This window comes from Dipodomys merriami, unplaced genomic scaffold, assembly GCF_024711535.1.
Source record: "Dipodomys merriami isolate MVZ:Mamm:240054 unplaced genomic scaffold, mDipMer1.0.p SCAF_92, whole genome shotgun sequence".
In the NCBI taxonomy this organism is placed as follows: domain Eukaryota; kingdom Metazoa; phylum Chordata; class Mammalia; order Rodentia; family Heteromyidae; genus Dipodomys; species Dipodomys merriami.
The window spans coordinates 472,819-485,684 of record NW_027206535.1 but is presented as its reverse complement, the minus strand read 5'-3'; the positions used below and the strand labels follow the sequence as shown (position 1 = coordinate 485,684).

Here is a 12,866-nt window from a genome sequence, read left to right as displayed (position 1 = left end):
GGAAGTGGTGCTGTGGCTCAAGTGCTAGAGCGCTAGCCTTGAGCTGAAGAGCTCAGGGACAGCACCCAGGCCTAGAGTTCAGGCCCACAACCTGACCAAAAAAAAAGTCAAGTATCAGCTGGGTGCTGGTGGCTCATGCCTGTAATCCTAGCTACTCAGGAAACTGAGATCTAAGGATCATGACTTGAAGCCCACAGGAGCAGGAAAGTCTGTGAGACTCTTATCTCTAAGTAACTACCAGAAAACCGGAAGTAAAGTGCTCAAAGTGGTAAAGGACTAGCCTTTGAGCAATAGATGCTCAGGGATAGTGCCCAGACCCTGAGTTCAAGCCCCAAGACTGACCAGAAACAAACATACACACACAAAAAAAACCCAAAAGCCAAATATTGTATGTTTTTGCTCATATGTGGAAGTCTGACCCAAGGCATACATATTCGCAGACAGAAACACACATACACAGAGAATGAATTTAGCTATGGGACTTATGGGACTAAATAGGAGGAAAAGGGGAAGTGAGAAGGGAAAAAGATAGAGGGTGAATAATTCTAAAACGTATTAGTAAAAAGCCAGGTTCCAGTGGCTCATGCCTGTAATCCTAATTACTCTGGAGGCTGAGATTTGAAGATCGCAGTTCAAAGCCAAACCAGGAAATAAAGGCCATGAAGACTCTTACCTTCAATAAACTACCTAAAAGCCGGGGGGGGGGGGGGGGGCGGGGGGGGCCCTCACAGGGACAGAACCCAGGTCCCATGTTCAAGCCCCAGGACTAGCACAAAAACAAAATGAAACAACAACAACAAAGCTGTTAACAGAAAATAGGCTCTGTTGGCAGGTGGGTAGTATTGGTAGGGTTTTAGGCCGATGAGGAGAGTGAATGAGGACAAATATGATTGAAGTAGTTTGCTTGCATATATAGGAAACAGAACAATGAAAGCTGTTAAAATAGTTTTAGGAAAGGAGGAGGAGGTAGGTGAAACTGAGGACCATGTTTCAAAGCCAGTCTAGGAATACAAATCTGTGAAATTCTTATCTTCCATTAACCAATGAAAAGTTGGAACTGGAGGCATGGTTTAAGTGACAGAGCACTGGTTTTGAGTGAAAAAGTCAAATGAAAGTACATGGTTCTAAGTTCAAGCTCCACTGTTGGCGCATGTGCATGAGCTCACATGCACTCTCACATATGTATATAACAAAAACAAAACAAAGAAAAGCTTATTATCTCATAAGTTTGGAGGGTAGAAGTTCAAATATCAAGATTCTAGCCACAAGTGGTAGAGTGTTAGCCTTGAGCTGAAGAGCTGAGGGACAGCGCCCAGGCCCAGAGTTCAGGCCCCACGACTGGACCCTCCCCCCCCCCCCAAAAAAAAAAAGATTCTAGCCAATAGATATATGCACCCTTTGAGATTGGGCAGAATTCATGCTTGCTTTTTCCTTGTTTCTGGTGTATTAGTACTAGCTGTATTAGTACTTGATGTTCCTTGGCTTACTGAAGTATCACTATTACCTTTATCCAATTTTCCAGGGCACCAAGCCTGGTACCAAGGGTTCATGCCTATAATCCTAGGTACTTAGGAGGCTGAGATCTGAGAATCATGGTTTGAAGCCAGACCAGGCAGTTAAGTTCGTGAGACTCTTATCTCCAATTAACCACACAAAAAAGCTGGAACTGAGGCTCTGACTTAAATGGTAGAGTGTTAGCTTTGAGCACAAAGCCCAAGCCCTAAGTTCAAGCCTCAGAACTGGCACAATCAATCAATCAACCAATCAATCAATCCATAAACCAGTTACATCAGATAAGGATTAACCCAATAATTTGATCCTTTGGTTCACCATCCATCCTTCCATTTATTTTTCACCTTGGTGGTAATGCAGTGTGTATATCAGCATGTGTAAGGCCCTTGGCTCAATCTATAACACCATGACCATACTAACCTATTCATACCCATACACGTAACGTTGGGAAACTGACAGAAAGAATGTGGATGTGAATATCCAAAATCTATGAAGAAGTAAAAAATTAGTAAGCATAGTACTTTTGTATAGTTGGCCTCAAACCCAGGATGCTCCTGCCTGGGCCTCATCAGTATTGGGTGGGATTAGATGTGTATGCCATCACATCTAGCTAATTAAAAGGCCTAAAACAATTACCTAATAATTATGTGAGGAGTGGGGAAATGTACTTTTTTTTTTTTTTTGGGGGGGGGGTCAGTCGTGGGTCTTGAATTCTGGGCCTGGGCACTGTCCTTCAGCTCTTTAGCTCAAGGTTAAGCTCTCTACCACTTGAACCACAGCACCACTTCTGGTTTTCAGGTGGTTAACTGATTTTCTTGCCCAGGCTAGGCTTTTTTTTTTTTTTTGGTCAGTTGTGGGGCTTGAACTCTGGGCTTGGATGCTGTCCCTGCTTCCTTCAGCTCAAGGCGAGGGCTCTACCATTTAAGCCACAGTGTCACTTTCAGTTTTCTAGTGGTTTATTAGAGATAAGCGTCAAGGACTTTCCTGCCTGGGCTGGCTTTGAACCGTGATCTTCAGATCTCAGCCTCCTGAGTAGCTAGGATTATAGGTGTAAGCCACCAGCACCTGGCTTCCATGAGACTCTTATTTCCAGTTTATTACCAGAAAATCATAAGTGGTGCTATGGCTCAAAGTATAGTATAGGGCTAGCCTTGAGCAAAAAAAGGCTCTGAGTTCAAGCCCCATAACTGACAAAAAAAAAAAAAGGAAAAGAAAAAAGTACACATTACCTGACTTATGAAATGGTAACCCCTTTGTATAATATGTTAATAACAAAATTATATTTTAAAAAAATATAAAAACCTCCTACATCTTAATCTGTGTACAAGATCACTGACTCTCTTATAAAGTCAGTTCTTCATCTGTAAAATAAAGATAATGCTTATTCTCATAGTTACCACATATAATATATAATGCTTTGACATATAGCATTCAATGTAAGAGTGTTATAATTACTTACATTTGCTACCACTTTTACTTCTTTGTATTGTGCTTCATAGAAAATTCCAGCATTTTCCAGTGCTTCTGTGAGTGAGGGTCCATTTTTCACCTGCTTATCTAATCCATTCACAAATTCCTCCAGTTTCGAGCTTGCTTCCTCAAATTCTTTAGAGAACTTCTTTCCTCCTGTTTTATCTAAAGTAATGAAAAAGTATTTATTTCTAGATTTTTTTAAAAAAAGTAAAAAATTTAACTTTTGAAGAAAACTCCTCTCTATGAACCTTGTTACCTCAGTATGTAACTTGTTTTTTTTTTTTTTTTAAGAGACAGGGTGTAGCTATGTAGCCCATGTTTCCCTCAAACTTGTGATGATCCTGTTTTTCCTACCAAGTGTTAGGTTTACAGGCATCTACCATCAAACTAGGTTCTTAGGTGTATAATATTTCTAGACTGGGGGTGGGGGATAGTTGTGGAGGTGGGAGGGAAGGGATGGTAGGGGGAAAACAAAGGAGGAGACAACAATGCTCAATAGGAAATGTACTCATTACCTCGCTAATGTAACTGTAACCCCTCTGTACAACATTTTTAAAATAAAAAACGTACAAAAAATATTTCTAGATATAGTTTTACCTTAAAGAAGTACCTATAAATCACAGTCACAAAAAGATTAATAAAGCTTGACACAGATTAATTTAAACCTGATAAAGTAATAGTGAAAGTACTTGTGATTAAAACAAAGAAAACAAAGTCCAACTAAAACAGTTTGTTGATTATATCTTTTCTTCATAAATCTCTTATTGAGGAATAATAATGAGGCACAATTCTGTTTACCTACATTATACTGTCTGTGTCAAAGCTGGTAAGATATATTTCTTAGATGAGAAAATGAAGGTTCACAAAAAGTAAAAACAGAAGTGATCTGCTCATGTAATTATAACTCCTCTGTACAGTATTTTCACAATAAAAAAAAAAAAAAGAAGTGATCTCTGTGTTTATCGTACTATTCTTTTTTTTTTTTTTTTGCCAGTCACAGGGCCTGAACTCTGGGCCTGGGCTCTGTCCCTCAGCTCTTCAGCTCAAGGCTAGCATACCACTTGAGCCACAGCGCCACATCCAGCTTTTTCTGCTTATGTGGTGCTGAGGAATGGAACACAGGGCCTCATGCATGGACGACAAGCACTTTACCACTGAGCCACTTTTGCAGCCCCACACACTAAATATTCTTGAAGCCCGGTGCTGTTGGCTCACACCTGCAATCCCAGCTACTCAGGAGACTGAGATCTGAGGACTGTGGTTGATGGCCAGTCTAGACAGGAAAATCCTTGAGACTCTTATCTCCAATTAACCACCTGACAAACTGGAAGTGGTACTGTGGCTCAAGTGGTAGAACACTAGTCTTGAGCTAAAGAGCTCAGGGACAGTGCCCAAGCCCAGAGTTCAAGTCCCACGACCACCACCAACAACAACAAATCCTGACTCCTATCTGAAAAAGACTTGGGGGAGTAGGGGTTGGGGAGGGGGGAGTGTCAGTTTGCCTGTTGTGGGACTTAAAACTCAGGGCCTGGCGCTGTCCCTGACCTTTATCTGCTTAAAGCTAGCACTCTACCACTTGAGCCATGCTTCTTCTACTTCTGGCTTTTTGGGTGGCTAACTGGCAATAAGAGTCTCACGAACTTTCCTGCCCAGGTTGGCTTTGAACTGTGATCCTCTGATCTCAGCCTCCTGAGTAGCTAAGATTACAGACATAAGCCACCAGCACTCAGCCTTAATAACTTGACATACTTTCCAGAGAATATGGATATGACAAGATATTACAGTGACCTTATATAAGTGCAAACACAAACCAGTTAACCAGTTACGAAATATAATTATTTTAGTTGGGTGCCAGCGGCTCATGCTTAAAATCCTAGCTACTCAGAAAGCTGAGGTCTGGAGGATTATAGTTCAAAAGCCAGTTTTAGTAGAAAAGTCCAAGAGATCCCCTATCTAAAAAAAGCCAGCAAGGGGCTGGGAAGGTGGCTCAGTGGTAGAATGCTTGCCTTGCATGCATGAGGCCCTGGGTTCGATTCCTCAGCACATAAGCAGAAAAAGCCAGAAGTAGCACTGTGGTACAAGTAGTAGAGCGCTAGCCTTCAGCTGAAGAGCTCAGGGACAGCGCCCAGAACCAGAGTTCAAGCCCCACAACCAGCAAAAAAAAAAAAAAAAAAAAAAAAGCCAGCAAGCCAGATGTTAATGGCTTACAATTATAATTCTAGTGACTCAGAAGAAGTGACTGAGATCTGAGAATCCTAGTTCAAAGCCCATATATATAACTACCAAAAAGATAGAAGTGGAACTGTGGCCCAAGTGGTAGAGTACTAGCCGTGAGCAAAAAGAAGCTCAGGGATAGTGCCCAGGTCCTGAGTTCAAGTCCCGGAGCTGGCAGAAAAAAAAAAAAAAAGAGTTTACCTATGATTTTACTTATGACTCTCTCTCCCTCTCTTTGCTGGGGATTAAACTTTATTGGGGTCAACCAGTTTGAGTGCCTAAAAATGGCAGATCTGGAAAGCAAAGCCAGAAATATTCTATTTAAAAGGATATCTTACCTTTTAAGCACTTTAGAGTTTCTGTGCTGCATACATCCACCCTCATTGTTGATAACTGTTTCTCTTTCAATTCTATCTGATCTTCTGAGCGCTTATACAGCAATAGCTCTTCAATGAGGGCCTGAGACTGAATGCAGACCAGAGTCATATTTCACTTACAGATCATTTAATTGTTTTTATTTTACTTCTCCCATAAATAAAAAACAAACAAAACACCACTAAAGCCTAATGAAATTCCAAGAGGAAACAAACGAAACAAAAAAACCCCACAACACCTACTTTTTCTTAAAGTCAAGGATGTCATGATCAATTCTCATGTCAAATCATATTTTTTTGCTGAGCACCGCAGTAGCTCATGCCTACAATGCAAGCTATTTGAAAGGTGAGATTGGAAGAATCAAGATTCACAGCCAGTCTGGGCATAAAACCTTTCTCACCAATAACTGAGCACAGTGACATACACCCATCATCTTAGCTAAAATGGGAGTATAAAGGAGGTGGATCATGGTACAAGTGTGGACCTATAGTAAAACTGAAACCTTATCTAAAAAATAATCAGTGAAATAAAAGTCTGAAGATGTGGAGAAACTCTGCTAGGAAGCAGGAGGTCCTATGTTCAACGCAGTACCATCATAAACAACCCCCCCCCCCAAAAAAAACTATTTTACATAAGTTCTATTTCCTTAGTTACTTATAGCTAATTTATGAATACAGAATCAGGAATGAAATGGACAAAGGTGGCCAGGTGCCAGTAGCTCATGCTTGTGATCCCAGCTACTCAGGAGCCTGAGGTCTAAGGATCATGGTTCAATTTTAGTATATGTGCTGCCGAAGTGAGCAAGGATCATGGTTCAAAGCCAGCCTGGACAGGAAAGCCCATGAGACTCTATCTTCAATAAAGCACTTTAAAAAAAAAAAAAAGGAAGTTGTGCTGTGTCTTAAGTGGCAGAGTGCGAGCCTTGAGCAAACAAAGCTAAAGGACAGTGTCCATGATCTGAGTTTAAGCCCCAGGATAGGCAAGAAAGGCAGGCAAGGGGCTGGGAAGGTAGCTTAGTGGTAGAGTGCTTGCCTAGCATGCATGAAGCCCTGGGTTCGATTCCTCAGTACCACATACACAGAAAAGGCTGGAAGTGGCATAGCTGCTAGAGTGGTAGAGTGCTAGCCTTGAGCAAAAGAAGCTCAGGGAGAGCACCCAGGCCCTGAGTTCAAGTCCCAGGACTGGCAAAAGAAGACCAAGAGGAAAAGGAAGAGAGCTGGGCGCTGGTGGCTCATGCCTGTAATCTTAACTACTCAGGAGGCTGAGCTCTGAAGATCACTGTTCAAAGCCAGCCCAGGCAGGAAAGTCCATGACACAAGACTCCAATAAACCACCAGAAACCTGGAAGTGGTGCTGTGCCTCAAATGGTAGAGCTGAAGAGCTGAGGGACAACGCCCAGGCCCAGAGTTCAAGCCCCATGACCAACCAGGGAAGTGAAAAGAGAGGGGAGGAGAGGGGAGGGGAGGGAGAAGGAAGGAAGGAAGGAAGAAACGAACGAGGGAGGGAGGGAAAGGAGGAAGGGACGGAGGGGGAGAAAAGGGGAAGGGGGAGGGAGGGCAGGCAGGCTCAAGAGAGAAACGCAAGACAAAGGCAAAAAAAAAAAAGAGGCAGGGCAGAAGAGAGAAGAAAGAGAGAAGAGAGAGGAGGAGAGGATGGGATGTAGAGAGAGACAAAGGCCCACTAACATGCTTTAAAATTTCCAATTAGGGGGCTGGGAAGGTGGCTCAGTGATAGAGTGCTTGCCTTGAATGCATGAGGCCCTGGGTTCGATTCCTCAGCACCACATAAACAGAAAAAGGCAGAGGTGGTGCTGTGGCTTAGGTGGTAGAGCTTGAGCTGAAGAGCTGAGTAACAATGCCCAGGCCCAGAGTTCAAGCCCCATGACCGGCCAAAAAAAAAAAAATCCAATTAGCCAGGTGCTAGTGGCTCATGCCTATAATTATAGCTACTTAGGAGGCTGAGATCTAAGGATTACAGTTTGAAGCTAGCTCAGACAGGAAAGTCTGTGAGACTTCTCTCCAATTAACCACCAAAAAAAACGGGAAATGGTAATATATGGCTCAAAGTGATGGAATGCTAGCTTTGAGAGGAAAAAGCTTGGGGACAGTACCCAGGCCAAATTCAAAGCCCCAGAACAGACAGAAAAAACAATTCCAATTAGGTAAACACAATCTTTGTTATTTGAGATTGCTAATTTAACTGAGCTTCAAAGAAAGATGAGCGCGCTGGGAATGTGACTTAGTGGTAGAGTGTTTGCCTAGCGTGCATGAAACACTGGGTTTGATTCCTCAGTACCACATAAACAGAAAAAGCCAGAAGTGGCACTATGGCTCAAGTGGTAAAGGGTTAGCTTTGAGCAAAAGAAACTCAGGGACAGTGCTCAGGCCCTGAGTTCAAGTCCCAGGTAAGTTAAAAAAAAAAAAAAAAAAGAAAGAAAGAAAGAAAGAAAGAAAGATGAGCTTCCTTCTGGCATGAAACACAGAACTCAGCTCATAACAAGTATTTGGAAGGTTATTTCTCCCATTAGGGAAACAGATAAAACTATCTAATAATCCCAATATGGCTTCTTTAGAACAGTTTAAGCTTGTTTAGAATGTAATAGTACAACAGAGTAAATCTAAGTACTATTGGCCTATAGATGAAATTGTAACTAAAAATGGGTAAATAATACTTTCTTGTAGTTAAACATTTTGTAACTTACTCGGAATTCAGCGACTATTTTAGACTTGAGAGCAGCTTTTGGATTCGCGGATGCTGTTGGAATTAAAGAAAAGGTAACTGAGAATACCAATGCATAGAATTTACTAAATCCAGGAAAAATTTAGATATATTAGGTTAAGGGAATATTCTTCAAGTACATAGCAAACATGCACAGTTAAATCATAATTCCTAGAGTAATGGACTATGAAATTTAAATACTCTTAAGTATGGTAATAAAAAAATACACTATTTAGATTAAGTCTAACCAACTTACCTCCAGCAGACTCTTGGGAGTCCTAGAATTGCTGATTTGGAGACGTGAGATACATAAAGTACCTTCTTTTCCTAATCTCACTGAGTATAAGAAGATCTGAATACCTCAAAGTAAGTGTTTAGGAACAGGATATCCAATTAATCCTGACCACTGGCTGAAAAAAATACCAACTCTATTCCCACATATTTAGTTTTGGATTTTTCTGCTGACTCAATTCATAACAACAACCACAACAAAAAGGCAAGGGACATCTTAAGTAAAGTATCACTGTGGTTGAACTTTGGCTGAAATGATGACTCGTTGTTTCTAAGCATGCAACTCATGAACAAAAAAAAAGTCAGACAACACTCTTAATCACGATGAACATCATATGCTTGATGGAGCAAAACCTTCCCAACTGTCTTGTTTCACCTCCCAATTCTGTCTTCTACCTTGTTCCCTCCACACCTTCAAGTCTCTCAGTATTCCTCAGTTTTCCCATAGCAGCCTATCACATGCAGTATTTCACTCCCTTGATCACATGCTGGGTAAATACGGTCAATATAATAGGAGCTCCTGTGAGAAAATGAGCTTCTTGCCAGGATATGAGATATGAGGCTCAAGTCTAACTGGGCAGAGCGTATCCCCAAATCAGAAGGATTTCATGGCTACCACAGACATGCTTCTTAATGCCTAGTCTCCTCTTCAGCTCTGTTGTTTAATGTCAGCTGCCTCTAACTTCATATATCTTTGAACCTAAGAATTTGCCTGGGCACTATCAAGTATTTTCTTCTTCTTTTAATCCCCCAACTACTTGTGAATCTTCACTCAGTAAAACCCTTTTTCTGCTTTTCCTTTGTGTAAGAGAATTTTTAGGAAGTAACTTCATCATGGCTTGTTTAATGTAAGTAACTGGGAGCCTCCCAGGCCTGGAAAACACAGGCTTGCCCATGGTTTATGCCAGGTACGATGTCAAATGGTCTACATTTTCTTCTGCTCCAAAAGAGGAGATAATTTTATATTAGTTGAGATTTTGTTCCTTACTTTGTGATTTCTTCCACTGCTTATTCGGTTGTTTGTTCAGATTTTCTTTCAGCTGCTTCTGAGTTTTGAAAGAGGTACCTGGAAAACATTTCAGTTTTTGCAATCTGGCATTATGGGAAGCTGTTCTGTTTGTCCACTTCAGTGCCAAAGTTGCAGCATGAAAAAAGGCAATCCGAGACTGTAGTTTTTCTCTTTCCTTTTCTTTCATTTTTATAAAAAAATAGAAACACCCACTAGATCTAAGAAGCTGTCAAACAATGTTTATAATCAATGAAATTCCTCATTGTGCAAAGAATAGGGTAGGAGGCTTAAAGATTCCAGTTAACACACTCAAGTAAGAATTTAACAGCTTCTTAGAAAATGGTTATTTTAAAAACAAATTTCTAGTCAAACAATGGTCATGGTAGTAGATTATCACCAACTTCTATTTGATTAATTATATGCGTCAAATATCTAAGAACTAGATTAACTTTAGAAAAAGAAAACACTGACTGAAATTTTATTAGGAAGGGAAGGGGGATAAATGATGGGGGAATTACTTAGAATATATTATATACATGCATGGAAATGTCACGGTAAAATCCTTCCCCTTGCATAGCTAATGTATGCTTTAAAAAAAAAAAAAAGACTTCATATATACTTACTACCAAATAGCTTGGTGAGTACAAAAACTGTCCAAAACTTTCCAAACACGAAGACAAGAGTAATGTTTATTAAATACGATTAAGGAACAGTTTTAAAATGTTCAATTAAAGCAAATGCATGAAAATAATCAGATAGCCATTATCAATGTGCTTGATGTTTTCAGTCAATAGAAATAAAATCCAATCTCTCAGCCCAAAACTAATTCTACTTAAATTTTTCATTCAAACAGATCTAGATTTTCACAAGAATTTAGTTTTAAAGCCAGATTAAAATTTTTATTACATAATAGAATCCTCTATCTCCTATGTATACAGAATTGTAGACACTGATGAAAAAAATTTTTAAGGAGGAAAAAAAGATACTTACTCAAAGCTTCTCTAAGTGCCACAATCATTTCTTCTGGGTATACATTTCTATCTTCCCAGATTTTAAAGATTCGTTCTATAGATTTAGAGACAGATGGATCCCTAAAGAAAAACAGTATAAAAATATTGACTTAGTCCTTTTCATTGGAACCATCATCTTTCAGTAATTTGCCAAAATAATGAGCAAAAAGGGAAGCAAAGAGGTAGTTGATAATGTTCTCTAGGACTCTTAAAAAAAAAAAAAAAAGGCTGAGAAGGTGGCTCAGTGGCAGAGTGCTTGCCTTGCATGCCAGAAGTGGTGCTGTGGCACAAGTAGTAGACTAGCGCCAGCTTTGAGCTGAAGAGCTGAGGGATAGGGCCCAGGCCCAGAGTTCAGGCCCCACGGCCAACAAAAGAAAAAAGAAGAAAAAAAGAAAAGAAAAAAGTCCATGAGACTCGTATCTCCAAGAAGTGGAGCTGTGGCTCAAACAGAGCACTAGCCTTGGGGAGGACGGTGGGTGTGGGATCTCAGAGACAGCACCCAGCTTCTGCACAAAAAAACAAAAAGAATGGCCGGGCTACTCAGGAGGCTGAGATCTGAGGATCACGGTTCAAAGCCAGCCTAGGCAGGAAAGTCTGTAAGACTCTAGTCTCCAATAAACCACTAGCAAACCAGAAGTGGCGCTGTGGCTCAAGCAGTAGAGCACTCGCCTTGAGCTGAAGAGCTGAGGGACAGCGCCCAAGCCCAGAGCTCAAGCCCCAGGACCAACCAAAAAACAAAACAAACCAAAAAACCAAAAAACCAAAAGAATGATTTCTTTCTTTCCTTTTCCATTCTCTGTCTCTCTGTCTGTCTATCTTTTTGTTATTGTGGGGGTTGAACTCTGGGCATTGTCTCTGAGCTCTTCAGCTCTACCACTAGATCCACAGCACCACTTCTGGTTTTCTGAGTGGTTTATTGGAGATAAGAGTCTCATGGACTTTCCAGCTGGGCTGGCTTTGAACCGTGATCCTTAGATCTCAGCCTCCTGATTAGCTAGGATTACAGGCGTGAGCCACCAACACCTGGCATCAAAAAAACTATTTCTTACAGAGGCTGAAAAGTCTAGGATCAAGATACTAGGCAGCCTCAGTGTCTAGTAAAGGCCTTCTTGTAGCATTCTCACATGTTAGAAGAGAGAATGGCAAAAATGGGCTTGATTTGGTTTCATATAAGCTACTATCAATGACACAAAACATTTTCTATCTTTCACTGTTGCTGTTGACAAGTCTGTCAGTTTAAGTACCACTTTTTTTTTGGGGGGGGGGGTTAGTCATGGGGCTTAAACTTTGAGCCTGAGCGCTGTCCCTCAGCTCATGGCTACCACTTGAGCCACAGTGTCACTTCTGGTTTTCTGGTGGTTTATTGGCTAATTGGCAGTAAGAGTCTCACTGACTTTCCTGCCAAGGCTGGTTTTGAACAGTGATCCTCAGATATCAGCCCCTGAGTAGCTAGGATCACAGCATGAGCCCATTGGCACCGGCTTTTTTTTTTCTTTTTTAAATCATTAGCTGCTTTGATTTGATTCAGAACCCCCAGCTTGCTAAGCAAGCACGCTACCACCTGAAACCCACCTCAGTCCTTTTGCCTCCCCCATTCTCCCAGAGTGGGTCTTACGTTTTTGCCTCCTACTGCAACCCTCTAGTACCTCTACCTGCTGAGTAGCCACATACCTGGCTTTTTCCTTTTATAAAACTTTAAGTAAATATATGTAGCATAAAATCTGCCATAATTTGCCAGGCACCAGTGGCTCAAGCCTGTAATCCTACCTACTCAGCAGGCTGAGGTCTGAGGATCAAGGTTCAAAGCCAGCTGGGGTAGGCAAGACAAGATTGTCAGACTAAAACTACCAAAAAAGCCAGAAATGGAGCTCTGGCTCCATTTTTTTTTTTTTTTTGCCTTGAGCAAAAGACAGTACCCAGGCCCTGAGTTCAGGCTCATGACAGGGAAAAAAATAAAAACTAGGTAGAATTATCATATATATCTTACAACACACACACACACAGACACACACACAGACACACACACAGATACAGACACACACACACACACACACTTTTCTTCCTTCCTCCTTCCTCTGTTTTCCCCTATAAATGAACTTGGATGACCACTTAGGTGAGCACTCTGTCACAGAGCTACATCTCTTAAATGCGTAATTCAGTGGCACCAATTATACTCACAATGTATGTAATCACCACTGCCAATGTTGCCAAAACTTTTCATTAACTTTCTCAGACCCCTTTAAAAACAAACAAACACTAATTCC

At 41.0% G+C, this 12,866-nt stretch overlaps 1 protein-coding gene across 4 annotated transcripts in view; it reads right to left on the bottom strand.

The window, feature by feature from the left end:
• Positions 1 to 12,866, bottom strand: part of LOC138821453 (regulation of nuclear pre-mRNA domain-containing protein 2) — a 71,000-nt gene that overhangs the window by 21,001 nt on the left and 37,133 nt on the right. For 2 of the 4 annotated variants that reach the window (XM_070013680.1, XM_070013678.1), the window contains exons 4-8: positions 10,583 to 10,683; positions 9,572 to 9,649; positions 8,276 to 8,328; positions 5,538 to 5,664; positions 2,972 to 3,147 (exon numbers count right to left, since the gene is read on the bottom strand). In XM_070013680.1, the coding sequence (XP_069869781.1) occupies positions 2,972 to 3,147; positions 5,538 to 5,664; positions 8,276 to 8,328; positions 9,572 to 9,649; positions 10,583 to 10,683 (535 nt within the window). The remainder of the gene's footprint in view (positions 1 to 2,971; positions 3,148 to 5,537; positions 5,665 to 8,275; positions 8,329 to 9,571; positions 9,650 to 10,582; positions 10,684 to 12,866) is intronic. The other 2 variants (XM_070013681.1, XM_070013679.1) reach the window with 1 other exon arrangement.